The sequence below is a fragment of the Plectropomus leopardus genome, chromosome 11 (genome assembly GCF_008729295.1).
Source record: "Plectropomus leopardus isolate mb chromosome 11, YSFRI_Pleo_2.0, whole genome shotgun sequence".
Lineage (NCBI taxonomy): Eukaryota > Metazoa > Chordata > Actinopteri > Perciformes > Serranidae > Plectropomus > Plectropomus leopardus.
Genome location: NC_056473.1, coordinates 18,127,440 through 18,148,867, shown reverse-complemented (window position 1 = coordinate 18,148,867; position 21,428 = coordinate 18,127,440). Strand labels below are relative to the sequence as shown.

Below are 21,428 nucleotides of genomic sequence, written 5' to 3'. Positions count from 1 at the left end.
CAGAAGTAAAATAAACTTTTTGTTACTGAGTCATTTATGAAGGTAACACCAATCTGTGATACAGAAATACACTCTTGCACATCACAGTTCAGTCCCCCAGTGGAGTCACAACATGGGTTTTCCCTTCATGTGCCTCAGTTCTTAACCACCAGCAGAGTCACATCTGAGAGCATTTTACCAAGTGATCAATTCAATCCATTAATTTTCAATGAAAAGAGCTCAGCTGCTGAAACCTGCATGCTGGAAAAGCTCTTTCTACGTACATAAAGAGATGAAGTGCTGTGTAAAGATTTTTTGGGGCAGGGGCCCCACTGTGGGGAGCACAGAAGGAGTATCATACACAGACTGTACATATAATGGATGTAGCTACAGAGAAAAAAAAACACAAAATAGGGGGGGATACAGATTTCCTATTCACACTAAAAAATAAAGTGATTTAAACTGGGAATCGTTTTTGTATACATAAGGTGCCAGAGTGCATAAAACGGCATCAAAATAGAGCTTGTTTATCAAAAAAGTGCCCCGACAGAGGTCATAGATTAGCCCCTAATGTCCTAAAATCCTAGAAACGTCCCAAATTCCTTGAAACACACATGGGGCTGCAGAGACTGGCCCCTGGCCTCCTGTGTGACTGCTTTAATTAAGATGGTTTTACCTACTTTTGCATATTGGATATGCACCAATGAGATGTTTATTCCAAGAGAGAATAAGGAAATGCACAACATTATGTTTCTATTCATTTATGAAGTGCTGCTCTGTGACCATTATGTGGCCGCACAGAGCAGCCAAACGCAGCATGCAAACAGTAAAACTCAGACCCAGCGCTGGTCGTGTTTGTCATTAGATTTTATTGCAGTTGAGGTTTACTTAGTGTTTACAAAACCAGAGCAGATTGCAAGCGTCCATGGGGAGTGAGAGAGGCGGGAGTTTCATCTGCTCGCTTCACATCAGCACCGTCATGCTGCGTCAGTTAAAAGTGCAGTCTGCAGCTTCACTCCGATACATTCACAGTGTCGCTGCTATCGTACTTTATCCAGCTATATTTTGGGACTTTACAAGCAAAATGCTAAAGAGGCCTCGTTATGCAGCAGCCGCTCATTACAAATCCCTTTTTTGGATGATTAAAAATAAATGTCAATATGCTGTGTACAAGCTATCATTTTACAATTCTGTCTCTGAGTCTCTAAGTTACATTCAAGACAAAAACAAGGCAACCACAGAGAGCTAAAATGTTAGGGTTAAATGTTGACTCTATGCTCCACAGCTGTTGTCCTCCTCAAACTACCACCACCCGACACCACCTCCACCTTCTCTCTCACAGTGTATGCTCCCACATCCACCAGTGCTTTCTTCCTCTGCCCTCTCCTCTCAGCAGCCGTGAGCATCAGGGAGTGAAGTCATGGTGCTGCGGATGAGGCAGATACAGACAGAACTGCTTACAAACCTTATAAAGTGACGAGCGGGGATGTGCGTGCACATCTGCTGAGTGAGATGGTGCGATATGGAGGATAATGTAGTTGGGAAGTGGATGATGGGTGAGGTGGTGGTGGTTTTAAGTCGCTAAATTCTTACTAAAAAGGGTTCTACACAGCTCCAGAACCAGGTTTTTAGGTGTATGTATCATAGCATAACCATTAAATAACGCATTTAATGCTCCAACCAGCAATATTTTAAGATTTTAAGGACCCTCGCTGGATTATGGATTCTCATTTCTATTTATTTGAACCATTGCAATGGCTACTTAAGTCATGAGTGATTTACATGTAACCACCAGAACCCCTTTTTCTGTGCATATGTGTGTTTGTGTGTGTGTATCGTGTAGTGCAGGAGCTCAACTCATTAAGGAGTGTGTGTGTGATGCAGAAAGAGATTAAAAAGTCAGTCACTGGTTCATGTTGATCGTCTTGTTGTGGAACTGCGGCGAAAGAGACGGCGATGACGCATGAAGCCGCTGCTGTTGATGATGGGACTGGGGAGGGAGCTGTGAGTGACGCTGTGACTGCAGGTAAGGTGAGGGGTGACACTGAGGGTGAGGCTGGGGAGGGTGTGGTTGCGGGAAAGTCTCGAGGTGTGATTGGCGTTGCAGCGGAGGTCTCTGAGGGGCAGCAGCAGCTTTGGGCTCCCTCTTGGGAGTGTTGTTGAGGATGTCCAGACTCCGGCGGCTCGAGGAAATTACATCGGCAACGAATTTGGTGCATTCAGCGCAGATGTCACGCAGCGTGCAGCCGTGAGCGTACAGGTGGGGGAACTCCTCCTCCACTGAGTGGCGGGATAAGGTGCGCAGGGACCTGCAGGAGGACAGGGAGGAAAATAAAGGTTTTGTATTGAACATGAATACATACTTCAGTGATAAACACATCAGATAAGCTGGACTAGTCTGCTTTAAAATCGTGGTTTTGCGAGCAATTGGCTTGTGTGTTAAGCCTGTGAAAGCAGTTTATATGAAATTTAGCCCTTTGAAACCTGAGCAAATTGGCTTGATTTTTTTCAAAAACATGGGAAGAAGGCAATGAGCAATGAAGGAAGAAATGAACCAAAAATTAGCACAAAATTAGTAAAAAGCACAAGAAAATTACCCAAAAATTAAAGAAAAGAGTTTTTTTGTTTTACTATTAAAATGGTGCAGTGAGGTTGGGAACTGAAACTTGGTTCCAAAATAAAAATGAACACAAAATGTAGAGTACTGGGTAACCATTAAACAATTTAAATTGAGGAATTGAGAATTGAGAATTTTGGCAGATATGTAAATGTGTGTAATTTTCCTGAGAAAAGGGCCCTCAGATTATGCTTATCATCAGTGTGAGTTTTGGGCATTAACCTAAATCATTGATACTCAATTTACTGCCCCCCCCCCCCCACACTTTTTAAAATCCCAATGAAAATATTGTGATTTCCATTGGGAACTATTTTTGTACTTTTAGTATATATGAAGTGCCCGAGTGCATAAAACAGAATTTTAAAAAAAAGTGGCGGTGGAGGATCACCCGCACCCCCAACAGTGGTCCTAGCTAAGCCCCTAATGTCCTGAAATCGTAGATATGACCTAATATCCAATAAATGTCCTAAAATCCTAAAAACATGTATGGGGCTGCTGCAACTTGCCCCTGGCCTCCTGTCATTTACAAAACTGGCCCTCCAGCAAAACACGTTGAGTATTCCCGCTTTAAATAATATTTTTCTTTACACTTGTTATAATCGTTCTCTTGTTTACGGGGTTAATTAGGACACTGTGATGTGTCACATCACACATAATGTAATATATTCGTTGTGGTAGCATTTTAAATGGAATACAAACAGATTAATATTGACCTTTCAAAAGATAAACAGGCACATACTGTAACCCGACACATACAGTAAATCAGCTGAGCAGCTGGAAAAATGAAGCCAGACTTTATCTTGTTTGCCTTTCTAAGCTCCTATAATAGAAACACAACATGATGAATTGAGCAACACAAAAAAAGACAGACACGCTGCCTTGGGGTGAAACCGTCACAGCCACTAATGAAAAGATTAAGAACATCTTTTCTGATTAAAATAACGCCAAACATTTGCTGTTACAAAACCTACTATTTCTGTCCTTAAAGCTGCCCGGCCGGGTCGTGATGTCAGGTGTTAGACAGCCGATCGGCACGATGCCTGCACACTGTCTCTCCAACTCACTGTCGCTCCATCCCTCTTTACTTCCCTCTCTTATTCTCACTACCATGACTGTCTTCACACGGGCACAAGGAGTGAGGATATTAACGACAGCTGGGTAATTATTACATAATGGCTGCTTCAAGGCACTGCACTGATTATATAACAAAGGGATGGGGGTGGTGATTGGATTGAGAAGGCAAACTGCGATTGGTTGAGGTAAGCACAGAGGCAGTTTCTGCTTAGGTCGGAAAAGGTTGGCAATCAGTGGCTTGATGGAGGGGCAGACTTAAATAGATTTAACCTGTGTTCTTAACCCGAGCTCTGCATTCGTCCTTGGATTGAACGGGCATTGTGATTGGCTCAAAGGACTGTGGAGAAACTGGGTCAGAGTGTCTGTGTCACAAGCTCGGAGTCTATCCAAATGGCCCTTTACCTTAAGTGAACTTTGGAAATAGCTCACCAAAAGGGAAAATCAGTTGTACCGCCCACACATGGGTAGAGGTAAATAAAGAGCCTCCACAGCATCAGTAAATAGTCACGTAATATTGGGATGGAGCCCCTGCTAATGGGCCCTTTCATTACACCATACCGTATTAAAATATCAACACAGCAAGCGGATTATTCTAATGTTTAGCCACAGTAATGGTCCTGATGTCAATGTCGGTTTGTCCATTCATCACTTTGGTCCAGACTGAAATATCTCAGCAACTACTGAATGGATCAGGACAGTAATGCTCAACTTAAGGCCTGCAGGCCAATTCTGGACCCAGATAAGGTGCCAGGTGGCCCCCCAACCATTTTCTAATTCACAATGAAAATAAAGTGATTCACACTGGGAACTGTTTTTGCACTTTTAGTATACATGAGATGCCAAAGTGCATAAAACAGCATCAAAATAGAGCTTGTTTATCAAAACAGTCTTGGCTAAGCCCCTAATGTCCTAAAATCCTCGAAATGTCCTAAAAACCGAGAAACGTCCTGAAATCTGAAAAATGTCCTAAAGTTATAGAAACTCCTTGAAAACCTGGAAACGTCCTGAAATCCTTGGAACATCATAAAACCCTAGAAATAGGTTTGGGGCTGCTGCAACTGGTCCCTAGCCTCCTGTCATTTTGCAAAAGTGGCCCCCAAGAACAGCAAGTTGAGTATCCTGGATTAGGATACTCAACTTAAAAAAATCCATCAAACTCTGTACTGCTTCTACCTTTAGTTTCTGAAACTTTTTTGGTTTCATTTGTGCACAAACTCTCATTTTAGGCCACTTTTTATGATTGTCTGAATTTAAAATGACAAACAGGCTCCACAGTCTCTACAGATGAACACAGACTCACTTATAGACTTGGCTTTTGTGTCCATGGCTCTTTGGAGTGCTGTGGAAGCCGACGGTGTACACAGGAATATGGGCCATCTTCTTCGAGGGAATCTTCATCTGAAGCACAGGAAGAGACACAACAGAAAAACCAATGAGACAGAAAAATGAGGAGAAAGAGAACAGACTTTAAGGCAAAATACTGGTAAAGTATTTAAAGATTTGAATATACACAAACATAAAGGGACTCCACACTTACAGAGCAAATCACTGTGACCATTAGCTGTCACACAAATCACACAATCACTGATGAACATTTGACCTAAACAAATATGTGTAGTTCACGTCACGATAATGTCACACAACACAACGGGGGTCACAGCACCCAAACAGACAACACCACTAAACACATCATTCAGAAACACAAAAAATACACAAAATTCAAACAATCTCAAACCTACAGAGCACAGAACCAAACATCCGACATGGTCTGGGACTGAGGCAACAATTCAAAATGGACAACAGAACAACAGAGGAATTGATGTCAACAGAAATACCAGTCACTTCACTGAACGATGTACTTGCCAAACTGAAATAATAAAACTGTTTACAAGTGGCACAATACCCCACTGAAGCTCTGTTTTACATATGCATAGCAAAATAAGAAAAACTGTACTTAAAATACAAAAACCATTACTAAACACATTCTGTAAGTTCTTCAGTTACCTTTGCACTACAGGAGACGCAGACAGATCTGTGAAGAGGAAACACAAATGAATCAACACACTTGTTACTGGCTTGTATCATGAAACAACCATGATGCAACTGTGGGGGTGACATGGGCTGATGATGAATACCACTGACAAAAATTACTTGCATCCTCATCTCCAGTATTAAAGCTGTTAAAAAATACTTTGTGTCAATTTTGGACTGCCACAGCTTAAAGGGACAGTTCCCCCAAAAATCAAAAAACACATATTTTCTCTCTTACCTGTAGTGCTATTTATCAATCGAACTTGTTTTGGTATGAGCTGTTTAGTGTTGGAGATATCGGCCGTAGGGATGTCTGTCTTCTCTTCAGTATAATGGAACTACATGGCACTCTTTGTGGCGCTCAAAGCACCAAAAAAAATATATTTGACAAACTCAACAGCAATCTCTCTCTCCACATATATACAGTGACTAATTTTAGACATAGACTTTTGGCAGTATAGAGGCTTTGAGACAGCATAAGGACTTTGTCAAATAAAAACAGAAAATATATAAATGAACAGTTGTAGTACATTTCTAAAGATACATTTGGATTACACACTTCGGGTGAGAAAAGTTTGTTTTAATACCTTTTACACAGTAAGCAGGTAGATGGCCATGAGAAGAGAGGGAATTTCACTCTGCAGCAGCAGCAAACCTGACAAACAAACACACACACACACACACACACACACACACACACACACACACATACACAGAGTCACAGTTATTGAGTCCATTCACTGTAAACGCAGCACAGTGAGAAGAAGCAGCGAGGAACGTTCCTCTCCGTTACCTTTCCTTTCTTCAGGTTATTGTAGAGCTCTTTGCTCTGAAGAAACTTCTCCATCTCTGCTTTGACCAGCACTCTGCGCACGTTGATGACCTCATCCACCGTCAAGGCGAGACTCTCCACAGGGTGGCTGAACTCCTCCTGAACACAGGCAACAGTGCAGGAACAGATCCATCAGTCAGTCGTGCGTTGACTCTACAGCAGCAGTCAACAGTTATGTGACACTTTGTGACACTGCACTGCAAAAATGAAATTTTAGACCCTAAAAAATACCTCACAATGATTAGCAATTTAATGAAAACATGACACCTTATGAACACTGAACTTTGCATCAAGAAACTTTTAAAAACAGAATCACCACCACGACATTCAAAGAACTGCAACTCAGGAATTTCCATGTTGGCTTCATTTTCTTGCCCCTGAGGTTGCAGTTTAGCACGGAGGGAAACTACGGGGCTGACGTGAAAAAGAAAAAAAGGCTAATGACGTGATCTAGAGCCAGTGTTTGCTTTGTTTTTTCTGGGCGACTGCAGAAACAACATGGTGGACTCTGTGGAAGAAGACCTGCTTCTTATGTAGATGTAAACAGTTCATTTTAAGGTGATAAAAACAATGAAAACATAGTTATGAATATTATATCACATTTCTGCCAATATATCCCCCTAAATCCTAAACACTGGACTAAAAAATACAGAAATGTGAACATTTACAGTACTACTACAACTCCATCTGCTGATGAACATCGTGTAATATGACCTCCATAGAAGCTCTTAAATGCAACTTGTAATGACAAAAAAGAGAGAAAATTGTAAACTTATTTTATCGACTTGTTTTGAGGATTTTCGAAAATCAAGTGTCATTTTTCTGGAATCTAATGCATCAGTCTGTCCTCTGAAAAAATATTTAGGTTAAAGTAATATCACTAGACTTGACGAGGATGAATCATTTTGCAGTGCTTTGTCATCATCAGTGGGACCGCTGACAGTTCACACGACCCAGAGGACTGAGTCTGATGTGATCCTAACTCACCATCCACTGGTGCTCGTCTCCAGCTCTGGAGCCAGACGTCGTCTCTGAACCCTCTGTGGTCTCGTCCACTGAACTCAGAGACAGGCGGGCCGGAGAGGGCGGCACCCAGCCGTGAACTGGGAAGGAGGCTGGGGTAGGAAAACGGATGAAAAGTGAAAGGTGGAGAGGAAATAATGAGAGTTTAACCAAGACCAAATCAAAATGGGGACAGCATCAGAAAGTGAATGAGAGGAAGCCATAAATCCCAGTCTAACAAGTCCATGAATTACACATCAGCCTCTTTCATTCAGCCCCGTCTCAGATCTCAGCTCTCAGAGTGCTTGTCGATCGACTCTTACACCGTCATGTATTATTAATCTGATTTCAGAGGAGGGATTCAGCCCATGCTGCTACATCTGTAACTTAGATCACAGTGAGAGGTCTGGGCTAAAAGAGGAGAGCAGGAGAGACTCAGTTAACAGACGGTGGGAGGGGGTTCAAAACAGGCCGCACACAAACTGGAGGCCTCTTCCATCCTGCAAATGGAAGGTGTCAATTTGTCTCTAATGGAAAGTAAACAGGCTCAGAGGAAGACTGCAACAGGCCGGTAAACATCATCAGTACATATAATTTGGATCAGCTGCGGATGACAGCTGCATGTTTACGTCCTCCCACAAACAGTTAAAACTGCAGAGCCCCCTGCTGGCACGGCCATGTACTACATTATTCTCTTGTCAGAGGCAGGGATACTCGGCTTGCTTTACCTGCGGTCAATTTTTGCAAAATAACGGGAGGCCATGGGCCAGTCAAAGAAGCCCCATACATGTTTATGGGACTTTAGGACATTTCTGGACCTTCAGGACATTTGTCAGATTTTAAGAAATTCGTCAGATTTAAGGACATTTGTCTGATTTTAGGACATTTCTAGATTTAAGGAAGTTTCTGTGATTTTAGGACATTTTAAGGATATTAGGACGTTTCTAGTATTTTTTCAGATTGTGAGACATTTCTAGAACTTAAGGACATTTGTCAGATTTTAGGACATTTGTCTGTTATTAGGACGTTTCTAGGATTTTGGGACATTTGTCAGACTTTAGGATATTTCTAGGATTTTAGGACTTTTCTAAAACTTGAGGACATTTGTAGGATTCAAGCACATTTGTCGGATTTTAGGACATCTGTAGGACTTTAGGACATTTGTTGGATTTTAGAACATTTCGAGGATTTCAGGAAATTTCTAGAATTTAGGTACATTTGTAGGATTATAGGACCTTTCTTAGATTTTAGGACATTAGGGACTTAGCTAGGATCTGGGGGGTGCAGGGGATCCTCCACTGGCACTTTTTTTAAATAACAAACTTACTTTGATGTGTGAATCACTTTATTTTTATTGTGAATCAGAAAATGATTGTGGGGCCATATGGCACCCTATCAGTGGCCAGATTTGGCCCACGGGCCTCAAGTTGAGTATCACTGGTCTATGGCTTGTGGCATGCAGCAGAGTGGATCGGCTTGCAGCCATCTAGAGATTGCATTCAAGTCAAGATTGTTTTTCAAACAATTACCTCTGGATAGGGATGTCTGGGCTGCTAATGCATGAATCACAGCCATCAAACAGATAACATCCTCTCTGTGGCTTACATGCAGCATACAGCTCAAACACATTAGCTTCCAGCCTGCTTCACTCAGTTAGACTGTATCAGCACATCTTTATATTTGATTAGACTCCATCACTGCAGCTTCATGGCAGATGTTATCCCCGTCAACTCTTTGTCATCAAGGCCTGTAAGGACTTCACCACAGTGGGCTGACACGTTCACTCAGCTCTTATTTCAGTGAGGTAACAGTATTTTAATGAGGTTAGAGGTGTAACTGAGGACAGATTGACAATGGTGGAGACATGATGTCTCCACACACGAATCATTTTATTGCACAATGACTTGATTTCTTTCAACACAGAGGGAAGTTACAGTGAAATTACCTGAGATTCAGCAAAAAATAGAGAAAAAAGGTTTAAAAAAAGGAGAAAAAAAGGGGGGGTATAATTAAACAAAACACACACACACACACACACACACACACACACACACACACATATATATATATATATACATGAATATGAGTGAATGAATATAGTTTTCTGAAATTTTTCCCTAACTTTTAAAAGCTTATTGACCTCTGATATTCTTTTTCTCTCTTTCTCTTTCTCTCTTTTAAACTAATTTTCAGGTCTTTTCTTGTTACCTTTTCCTAATTTCTTGCAGTGTGTATCTCTCATCTCTAACCAACCTGCTCATTTCCTACTTAGCCATGTTTTCAAAAGATCAAATCAAATCAAATTTGCTAAGGTTTCAATTTGTAAATGCATGTGAAAGGTGTCTAAATGCAGCACAAGAAAATGGATGTTGTTCCAGGTTTCAAAGGGCTAAGACTGAAATAAAACCCTTCAAAAACATATAAATTAAATAAATATTCCATAGTTAGAGCGAGTATGGAGAAGGCTTGGGTTGCGTTTTCAGCAGTGGAAGTTGGGTTTTGTGATGACCTCCTGGTTAATGCTCTACTGCTTTTCTTCCAGGCCTGGAGGCAGAGGAGCTGGAAACTTTAAAAATTCTGTTTGGGCTGCTATCCGCTGTGTCCATGATCTCAGCTAACTCCGTTTAACTGTTTGTGGGTGCTCAGGTTTGATCTCAGTTTATGGCTGAATTGTGTGTGAAATCTGATTCTCCGGTTCATTAGTCCATACATGAGGATGAATACAGTGACTGCTGAAAGGACAGACTGCGCTGTAGTATAATTGGCCCTGTGTCGCCTTCTGTGGGAGGAGGATTAAAACAGCAGCAGGTGTGAATCATCTGCCACAGAGGGCCAACAGTCTGCAGGTTTTCATTGCGAGCAAACAGTACGGCAGCTGATCTCAGTAATTATCTTTCTTTCAGCCAAACAGGAGAATCAAACCAATGATAAGAGCTGCAGCAGTGTTTGATCGGAATTAACAAACATTTGACTCCCGAATATCAATGAAGCCGTGTTTGAGTGACTGAAAAGAAACATAAGTGAATGTATGTATGTTAAATGCAGAGCAGGTGAAAAATACAAAAACATTTCATCCAGCCCTTAAAATAAAAATGATTGTAGTTAAAACAGACCAGTTAGGGAAACTGGAACAACTCTTACTGAATTTTTTTTTGTGGCAATAGTGCCACCATGTGTTCATTTATGATGCACTTTATGTTATTTTTTAAATAAATAAATAAAATAATTTACTCGACTCTTTAATTAAAATTCATTTTCTTAAAATACATTGACGGCAGCAACAACAACTGTTCTAAGCTTTCACGTGTCCTTGGTTTCTGGCAGAAGTGGGACCGAGTCACTGTCATGCAAGTCACAAGTAAGTCTTAAGTCTTGTCCCAGGTCACGAGAGGCAAATCCTGAATCAGTGCTAAGTCCTACACTTCGAGTTTTGAGTCCTAAACAATTCACAATGCACTCTTCACCAAATGTAATGCCATTTTAACAACACAGAAATAATTCATTAAATTTACAAAATTATGAATGCTAATTGCAATTTGTATTTATTTCTTGCATATTTAAATTTCTGTTGACCACTGTGCGGTGTTCGAATGCTAATAAAATGCTGATGCTGTTGGATTGGTTCAAACAAAGAGGATTTGGCAAATGAAGTGTGGACTTTCTAGGGAATGAATGGTGTTAATGCTGGTTGATTTATTAAATTAGGGGGAATTAACTAATTTGTGGCACACTTTTTAAATGGCATACTTTTCATCATCCTTGGTCTTGGAGGAAGGTATTGAGTATTTTCATTTCAAAAGGCTAAAGTCCAAGTAAAGTCACGAGTCCCAGTCTTTTTTGATTTTATCAAATCAAGTTTAAAGTCAACACATGTGTGTACTTTCAATATTAGGAGTCATCTGACTGGAGTCCACACCCCTGGTTTCTGGTATTGAAGGTATTGAACTTTAAACTGCCGCAGGTTTTACACACAAACATCACCAGGCTCCAACACCGATGAGCTTCTTCAGACTGTGGATTTGACTGACGTTTGCTTGACGAGCATTACTAGCTCTCTTTTCTTTCCCTTCAAATGTCCATCTTGTACTTAACATGTTCTGCTTTCTAAATAAACCTTGTAACCCCTAAAAAAAAACAACTGGGTAATTATGTTTTGTCACAGTTTACAAATTAGTCATGCACTTTTTTGACTACATTTTTGACTTTTCATAACAGAAAAAGCCAAAATAAATCTAATAACATTTTGATGGCTGAAGCAGGTAATTTATATTTTTATTGATGCTTGTGTTAGATATGTGGAAATGTTAATTACTCAACCTTTGTTCCCCTGGTCACATGTCTTTTTAAAACTCACACCTCAACAGATGTCTTGTTTTTCAGCACTCTTTACACAAATGTCATCTTATCCGTACCAAATCTTCATACGTGGCATATTTGGATAACTCTGCAAACAGTTAATCATGTGTTTATTTTATCTAAGGTGATCTCCTTATTACTGGTTGCTAAATGTTTGTAAGCAAATTCAATTTGCTGCCTGCTTCACTATGAATTTCACTGTGAATCATTGTGAGTTCATAATTTAATTTAGATGACCTGCACAAAGCTTGTCCACGCAGTCCTTGAAAAATCTGATGGCAACGTGCCTACACGTGTTGCCATGACAATGTGATGCTTCGATATGGTTATAAGTAAGTGGTAGTTGGGATGACTCGCTCATTGGTCATTAGTGGGGCGCCCTTGAAAATGACGTGATACGTCTTGTGTTGCTAGTCTAAATGTAATAAAGCTGACTAAACTAGAAAATAATTCTCAGGGTGCAGCTATTCAGTTTTTAGATACTCTCATAAAAATCTGCATGATTGTGAATGGAAATGTATACTTCTAGCATAACTACTAAAATAACAAATCTGAATGAGGCACACGCTGTACTTTCTTATAAAAGGTGCACACTAGTGAGTAAAAAACTTCCATCTAATGAATGTGTGGAGCAATAAGACTCTGTTATCAATTTCCTCTTAGAAATGCAAGAATTTTCTAATCTCTGCAATACTGAAGAAATTCCATGTCTAGCTTTGATGTAAAATCAGAGGGTATTTTGCTCTCTATATGGAAGTAATCATTTCTAAACTGAAGTATGAATTGCCACCAAGGATAATACACTGACCTCTGTGATTGGGAGGCGGCCCGGCACCGGTCAGCGTCCTGGATCGAGGCCTCTCACCCCTCAGCCTGACCGCCCCGCCCAGCTGCACCGACTCAGAGAGCGAAGGCAGCATCTCGGCACGGAGCATGGCCAGGTCGTGCTCTGAGAAGGACCGATCTCTTTTCAGAGGCGTGGGGGAGCTCTCTGCTCTCCTCAACTCCCCGTTTTCTGGAGACTCCTCCTCCTGTTGAGGATGTTGGTTGGAGAGGGAGATGAAGGGTTAATGGAGGTTAGGAAGAGGAGGAGGAATTATGCCGCTAGACTTTTAACCAAAATAAGGAGGAGAAAGCATATTACCACAGTTTTAGCTACACTGCACTCTCTCCCAGTATCATTTAGAATAGATTTTAAGGTTCTCTTGCTTGTTTTTAAAGCTCTTAATGGTTTGGGACCGGCCTACATTGCAGACTCTCTGTCATTTTATAATCTCTCAGATCTCTAAGATCTTCAGCTGCTGGGTTTTTAAATACACACAATTACAGGCACAAGAAAATAGGCAGTGCAGTTTTTGTTAACTTTGCTCCAAAATTATAGAATACTCTTCCAAAAGCTGTAAGAGAAGCAGGCTTAGTGAATATTTATAAAAAAAAAAACAGCTGAAAACCTATCTATTTTGTCTGGCTTTTAATTAATGTAATATGAAATTATAATTTTATATCAATTCTCTAATTTTTACAATTCTGACTGGTCTCTGTACTTTTTACCTTCACTTCACCTTCACCTATTTGGTTTATCACTAACTTTATTCTGATTTATTTTTATTATTATCATTATCATTTTCTTTATTCTGAGCACTTTGAGCTGCATCCCTTGTTTACAAAGTGTTCTATAAATAAAGTTTATTATTATTATTGTAAGATAACATGAAAAATGAGAGGGCAGAAACAGTAGAAGTAAGGAAGGGGACACCATTAGGTGGGGTTATATGTGACGGAGGGAAAAAAAGGAAACATGATATTCGGGACTGAAGGCCACACAGCATAAGCAAGTGAAACCTTTTTTTTTATCCGTAGCTACATCACAGATTGCTCCTAAAACAAAACAATGGGTCTAATGGTGTGTCATTGCTCAAAAAGGCCATAATCTCTGTATGAATCCCTCAGTGTGACTTCAATGTATGGTTGTCAATCTTGCTCAGCTTACTCAAAGTTTCGAGTTTTGGAGATTTCATACATCTACCACAAAATTAGCAGTTCCTTAACTTTATAAAGTCAAGTTCTGCACAAAGGTCTTGCTAAGATAGAAGTATTTTGCCTCAGCAGTCTAAAAATACAGACTGCAAATACAGAAATGCAAAGCAGCCCTGAAGACAAAAAGTCAGTCTACACTTTAATTCATTTTCATGTCCAACTGAAAGGGGGCAACATCTCAAATCCATTATTTAGCAGTTGGTCCTTCAGGAAGTATTTGCAGAAGTTAAAACTCCAATCTGCTTTAAATTGGTTCATTTGGATAACACAACAAGAGAGCGGGAAAAAAAAGGATTTCCCAAGTTGTCAAGTCTTTGTGCAAAAAGAGGATTCATCTCAATGAGTGTTTCACTTTCCATTCCTCTGTGCTATTATGCAACAGCACAGAGGCATTTTAACCCACTTAAACTGGGAAACAAAGTATGTGCCACTGTGAAAAACACCAGTCAGCCCTGAGAGACGACAACAATGATTCCAATGATTCAACCCCTCCCTGCCGGGCCTCACCTCAGATATGTTCATCTCCTCCATCTCAGCCAAAGTTGGAGCCTTGAGCAGGATACGAGGGCGGGGTGGCTGCCGGGGCCCTGGCTCTGACACGGACAGGTCGATGCATGAAGTAGACTTGATGTTACAAGGACAGGTCTGAGCCAGGCATGGCAGAGAGCCAAATGCTGAGTGAAGAGAAACCGAGAACACCGTCAGCTAACTAATAAGTCAGAAACATTGAGTTTAGAGGGCAGCGACTCTGGGATGCATCTCGTTTAGCATTTGAGCATCAATAACTACAATCCACAACACTCACATATTCAGACATGAGTATCGTCGCTGTAAACCAAAAATATCGTAAGAGATATGTCGCAGTGGAGAAACTCTATGAGGAGCTTCAGTCCCCATATCGCCTTTCCGCTGCCTTTAATGTTGTTGTGATTCAATGAGTCGTATGCAGGGAGCTTTTTTTCCAGAACTTAAGGCTGCATTCGTTCATATTTCTTAGATAACAGTTCAAATGACTCTCACCATTGACAATGACACCGTATACTGCTTTTAAAATGTTTTATTAATTATTATTGACTTTATTTATTATTTTTTCTTTATTTCTTAATTTCCTAATTTATTTCTTTAGAATTTTATTCATTTATTTTTTCCTCTTAGATATCAGCAGGTATAAAGTTTATAAAATAAAGGGCTGAACTCAGGTGGGTTGCAACTATAACATTGCTAATAATTAATTTCCAGAAATCTGATTCCACATTTTCACGCACAACCCATAGCAGCTGTAAACAAATACTCGTTTATCAGCGACCCACACACTGAATTACATTGACCTTGATCTCTAAATAACTAGTCAATATGTATGACATGCAGCGCTGCCTCCACATGTAGCTCTAAATGGAAAAATACTCTTGTTTCATACTACAGCTTACAGACTTGTACGTGACTGTAGTGTGACCCTCACAGGCTACAGCACTGAATATACAGACTAGAGCATCAGCCCTGAAGTCATTATTTATCAACTGGGTGGTTCATTTACCTTCAATGTAACATTTACTTTCTGGATAGCACAGCAAGAAAAACATTCAAAGTGGGCAAACACACCAGCAGACAAAGAAGGAGCAGCCAGCGGAGCTCCTCTTTTACTCCACTATTACCATAATGCTTCTCTCCAGACACCCTCAAACTGTTTTTGACGCTGACAAACGCAGACAGCCAACTGTGGCGCCCCCAAAGACGGCCATGGAAGCCCTGATTCAAATGCTGCCCTTAAACTAACAGTAACCGGTATTACACAATATGCACATCAGATATACAATAAAAAAATACAAGGTATGCTTTCAATTCTTCAAAGCACCACAAGTCAATTGGAAAAAACTTTTACCCTTATCAGATCAAATTTGCATAACAAAGACTAACATTTCTTCATACAGAGTGAGTCTTTTGGAGAAGTATTTTGAAATAAGCAAATGTTTGATGTTTTACATTCACTTAGATAGTAATGTCACCTTTGCTGAGGCTATGATTTAGTTATTGCGTGGTAAACAAAACAATGGTGAATGATTGTCCCCTTACGTCTGGAGCTGGGCAGCGCCACAGGCCTGAGCTTCCTCTCCTGCTTGATCTCAGCCAGGACCTGGTCATGGAGGGACTGCTGCTGCGGTGGAGGAGGCGGGAGGCTGCGCTCTGAAACCTTACAAGGAGGAATAATATGAACATATCCATATTTCTTAGACTTTTTAAAAAAGGAGAAAAAAAATATGCTCATAGATGTATGGATGAAAAAGATGCCAAGATTCCAAAACCACTCTTTCAAAAAATGTCTCCAGAATTCTCCAAATCCCAGAACAAGTTAAATATAAGTTAACAAATAGATTTAAAACAAATCTCTATGTGTGCATTAATCATATTAGTGTCATGTCTAATGTTTAAGGGGAAAATGTTGATGTATACAGACTATTAGACATTCATTTATTTAATATATCAGGGAGACTAATGATAGCAATATATCAGACTAAACAAGCCATATAGAAATGTCAGCTCATGTTAGTACAATCCTGTATTAGTAATGTACCAGCCTGTTCTCTTTCCAGAATCGTCAAACCTGCCCCTTTTGCAGTGCTTTCAGCGTGAGATCCCGACGCCAAAAGCCACCTTTCCTGTCCACATTATACACCGCTGGATGTCATCAGCTGAAATCGTGGCCAAACAGAACCATTCGCAGTAATATTGTACACTGCTGGACGGTCCTTGTCAGCTGAGAACATGGCCAGGAGAGTCGCATCCGCATGGTACGCTCCTGGACGGCGTCAGGTTGAAACGCTGATGGTAACGATGTAATATAAGCAGCATTTAGGTCCCTATAGGGCTGGTGGGAGGGGCGGTGGATGGATTCAACCCCAGACTTTCATGCGGTCTGGTGTCCACTTCCCGTCTGTATGTGATTTTTTCTCTAGACCTTACCGTGTGCCTCTTAAACCTTAATTCTAACCATCTGTGCTAGCATGTGCGTTTGTTGACGTCCTGGTGTTGGTTGCCATGTGCTTTGTTTTGCCTAAACATAACCATGAGCAGCGTAATCCCACCATGTGCTGGTGTTAACGTCGCATCGTTATCCTGGAATGTGGAAGGCAAAGCAGTAATATGTGATGACTTGGGAAGAGAACATGCTGGCTTTTCTCGGGAATATATCAATAGTAGTGTAGTATCAAGTAAAAGCTATTGGTATTGTAAGCTGTTAACCTCTAAAAATGCTGGTCCAGGCCAGCTCTATTTCTGCTTCAGCTCATGTTACACTGTAGCTCAGTCAGGCGACAAGTGGGTCCAAGACAAAAACAGATAACTGTCAAATCAACCTCATTAGGCTATATTATCTAGGACCCCACAGTAATTGTTGCCAGGTTGAGAAATTGGCAACCAATCTTGCCCTTTGGTTGCCATATGTGTTAACAGCTTTAACATAAACATAGGGACAGCAAATAGTAAAACATGCGCCCCAAAATAAATACATTTTAAATATTTGTTGCTTTAATGATATTTTGATATGATTTTTACCGTCAGATGTGGAACAAGACAACACTGCACGTGTTTTAGTGTGTTTACTCTGGTGCAGTCAGGCCAGGGTGAAGCAAATTTAGTTTTCAGGGGAGAAGAAATGACTGCACTGATCAATACACAACTTTTAACAGAGCCAACAGAATTGAGGGCTGTAAATTGATCAGTGTGCTCCGGTTCTTTCTTCCCATCTGGAAAGTCTCTGTCCTTGAGCTGAGAGGCACCTCATCTGGCCCCACGCTGTTGGATGCTTTTGAAGGGCTTTTTCCTACAGAGGTCCAGGCTAAGCCCCTAATGTCCCCAAAATACTAGAGTCCCCTGGTGAAGCCCACTCACTGGTTTAAGTGGAGGTCTTGATCTGATGAAATCCAGTATCAATTCATGGGCATTTCTCTTCACTCTGGTAGGAATGTCACCGTCCACCTGGGCAATACGAGAAAACCACAGTAATTGTAGTAATGTGTCTGTAAATCATACAGTGAGCAGTGTAATAATTCAACAAGCTGCAAACAAAACATCAGCATACTTTCACCTGTTAAAGTAGTCGTGAGCATATTTACCTATTAACACATCCAGCAGCAACATTAGCAGTGATTTGGATCTTTGTTTTCAGCCGGGAGAAAAATCTCCAGTAATTCCAACATGCACTCTCCTTTTAGCTCTGATTTGGTCAATGCTTGAAATAAAGTATTGCGCTTATGAACTGCTAAACGTTATGTTCACCAGCTTGTTGCTAACTCTGCCATTCAGTGCTGAGCAGGTAATGTACAGCACGTTTATCAAAGCATTTTTCACTGATAACAGCTGTGTGCTGCGGCTGCAGACGGAGTTGATAAGAGCTGTGAAACTAAACAAAAACAGTTTGAGGCTGTAAAACCAAAATAAAAAGCTGAAAGAAGCTGAAGTGAAGCTGAGGGAAACTGCAGTCGGGTGATGATTTTCTCCTGCAAACAGAAGGCTGAGAAGAGCCTTCATTAATATTTGTGTTCTGAGGCTGAATTATGTATCTGCCCGTGGAGAAGGCCTCAAGGTGACTGCCTCATGTATGCCTGCTACAAACTTTTTCTCCCTGTAACAAAGCTATACAGTATATGGTGCAGCTCTTTGAATAACGAACAGGTGTCAAAGTCTCACTCCTGTCTGCGATCACTGTCCTTGTGTCCCATTTGAACAAAGTCAAGGGATGATGAAAGCATGAGATTCAGAGAAGAATCTCATAATATTTCCTCCTCAAGACCCATGATGCTTCACTTTAGCTGCTTTCAGCAGTTAAAGGTTCTGTATGCGACATTCAGAGTATTAATATAACAGCAAACAGCTATTTGCTTTGTAAAGATATAATGAAGTCCTGAGCTTAGAGTGAAGTCATGCTACCTCTGTGTTTGTTGTAATCCCAGCTCCTCTTTGGGTTGTTGTGTTAGTTGTGCCAGCCATACGTCCATGTGAGTCCCTGTGTGTTTATCCTACTGGCTAGCTCATCGCCATTTTGCATTGCCCTCAGATGGAGGTTATCGCTGATATTGGGACGGCCCTATCTCCGGTGCTGGTCACACTGTTAGCTCTGTCAGCACTGTTGCTGTTGCTAAGAGCCCCTTTAAGACCTCTACTGACAGTTCAGCTGCTTTCAGCATTCACAAGTCAACTGACACTTCAGCATATTACTTTGCAAACACTTTGATCATCTGTTGCTTAATCTAAAACTAAACTTTAAATTACTTTGTTCAACTGCACTTATCTTTTCCTCTTAAACTGACATTTCAACAGCTTTCAAGTCAAGTCAAGTCAATTTTATTTCTAAAGCCCATTTTCGTAAAACACGGTTTGCCTCAGAGGGCTTTACAGCATACGACATCCCTCTGCCCTTCGGAAGAGCGGCAGAGAATAATGAGTGATACCTCTTCCAGGACGGACAGACGTGCAATAGATGTCGTAAATAACAGTGTTTACTAATGAACTGACAATTTCTGCACCTTTCATGGCATTGATATTTTAACTGCTTTTACACGGTCATATTCACATCATATCTAATATTTGGTTTGATTCTTTTAAGCTAAGTCTTGTCTCTCACCATGACTTTTCGTAGTTGGAACTTGCGGGCTCGTATGTCCTGCATCAGCATCTCAAAGGGCGTGAGGCTGAACTCGGTGGGCAGCAGGTTGAACGGCTGCTCCCGCACCTTCTTCAGCTTCACTCCCTGTCTGAGCTCCTTCATCAGCTGCACCCACAGACGTGCCTGGGATGGAAACAACAGCATACACATTTGCATGCGTCAATACGACAACACTGCCTTCTTCAGTCAGTCAAACACACTGTTGTATTGTCCTCCCCGTCACGCTGCGCCCTCGCTCGTCTCGTCTCACCCAGTCTCTGTGCTTCAGTGCATCCAGCTCTGCGGTAGACCTGTCTTCCAGAGCTTCCTCTGTTGTGATCTTCTTCAGCATCTGTGCACCAAAAAGCGACAGTGATAACATTTCAAACACTGGCTTGTGTGCAACATGTGTAAGGAAGCAAATAAGAGACTTGCAAATTTGGATTTTAACAGCCAGTGAGTAAAGCTACTAAATACTAAAATATAAACACCCTTGAAATCATAGTATTGACATGTTTTACTTTGAAGATCATGTCTCTGAATTTCTGAATTGCTAAAATTGAATGGCGATCTGTGGGCTACCTAGGACAGGACAGGCAGCAAAGTCAGAAAAAATGAAGCCCACACATAATGGTTTTTTTGAATTACAAAAAAAAAAAAAAGCAACAAAAGTGAGACCTGATGTGTCAATTATAATCCAAGGGAAAAACCATGTGCACATACAACCACAGCAAGTACTCTGGGTCAAAGCAACTCAAACAAAGGAAGTCTATGAACTGCTAACACACATTTTGAGTAAGAATTGTACTGTTTGACTTCATGTCTTCATTGACTTAAAACCTTATAGGGGAGCCAGGTGCCCCCTCAACCATATTTTAATTCACAATTAAAACAGTGATTCACACTGGGAATTATTTTTGTACTTTAGTATACATAAGGTGCCAGAGTGCATAAAACAGCATCAAAATAGAGCTTGTTTATCAAACAAAGTGCCAGGGGTGTGGGAGGGTGTAAAATCGTAAAAAATATCAAAAAACCTTACAAACATCCTGAAATCCTAGAACTGTCCTAAAAGCCGAGAAAAATACTTAAATCCTAGGAACGTCAAAATATCCTAGAAATATCCTGAACTCCTATAAACCTCGTAAAATTCTAGAAGGGTTCTAAATTCCAAAATACATCCTAAAATCCTGGAAATGTCCAAAAAAGCCGAGAAACAAACTAAAATCCCAAAACTATCCTAAACATTTTAGAAACATCATAAAATCCTAGAAATGTCCTGAAATCCTACATCCTAAAATCTTGAAACATGTATGGGGCTGCTGTGGGAAGCCGGTCATTTGGAAGAAGTTGTGTATTCCTGCTCTACGTGTTTTCAGCTGCACTGCTGTCAAAGTAAACAGGTGTCGTTTTAACAGGACAATCTAACGAACCTCTTTAGCATCTCTGATCTTGATGAGGAAGGTCTGCAGCTCCAGGGTCTCTACAAACAGAGCCCTGCAGACAGCCTGGTAGTGCTCGGCGGCCAAGCTCGGGTTAGCCAGCCGTGACGCACACAGCGCCATCACCTGGCGGAACGTACAAACCGGCCTTATCACTTCCTCCTGCTCCTCCTCTTCCTCCTCCTCCTCCTCCTCTTCCTGGCCGCTGTATCCCTCATCTGTGGTACCATTCCCAGCAGTGCTGTCGCCCTCTCCAACCTGGTCCCCCCCGGCCATGCGCTCGATGAGGCGCTCCAGCTGCGGGCCGAGCTCCCGCTCCTCGCTGTCATCCAGCCCCCAGTCCAGAGCTCGGTAGATGGCCACACCCAGCGACTGGACCAACTGGAGGCGTAAATGAGGAGATACAACAGGGCAATGGTA

General features: G+C 41.1%; 1 protein-coding gene across 1 annotated transcript in view; it reads right to left on the bottom strand.

The window, feature by feature from the left end:
- Positions 1-834: 834 nt before the first annotated feature.
- Positions 835-21,428, bottom strand: part of spire2 (spire-type actin nucleation factor 2) — a 31,433-nt gene continuing 10,839 nt past the window's right edge. Inside the window, exons 3-15 of the mRNA XM_042496169.1 lie at positions 21,000-21,389; positions 19,838-19,918; positions 19,546-19,710; positions 17,814-17,900; positions 15,999-16,116; positions 14,436-14,602; positions 12,700-12,922; positions 7,521-7,648; positions 6,495-6,632; positions 6,289-6,356; positions 5,675-5,702; positions 4,971-5,068; positions 835-2,288 (exon numbers count right to left, since the gene is read on the bottom strand). Of these exons, the coding sequence (XP_042352103.1) occupies positions 1,883-2,288; positions 4,971-5,068; positions 5,675-5,702; positions 6,289-6,356; positions 6,495-6,632; positions 7,521-7,648; positions 12,700-12,922; positions 14,436-14,602; positions 15,999-16,116; positions 17,814-17,900; positions 19,546-19,710; positions 19,838-19,918; positions 21,000-21,389 (2,097 nt within the window). The 3' untranslated portion in view covers positions 835-1,882. The remainder of the gene's footprint in view (positions 2,289-4,970; positions 5,069-5,674; positions 5,703-6,288; positions 6,357-6,494; positions 6,633-7,520; positions 7,649-12,699; positions 12,923-14,435; positions 14,603-15,998; positions 16,117-17,813; positions 17,901-19,545; positions 19,711-19,837; positions 19,919-20,999; positions 21,390-21,428) is intronic.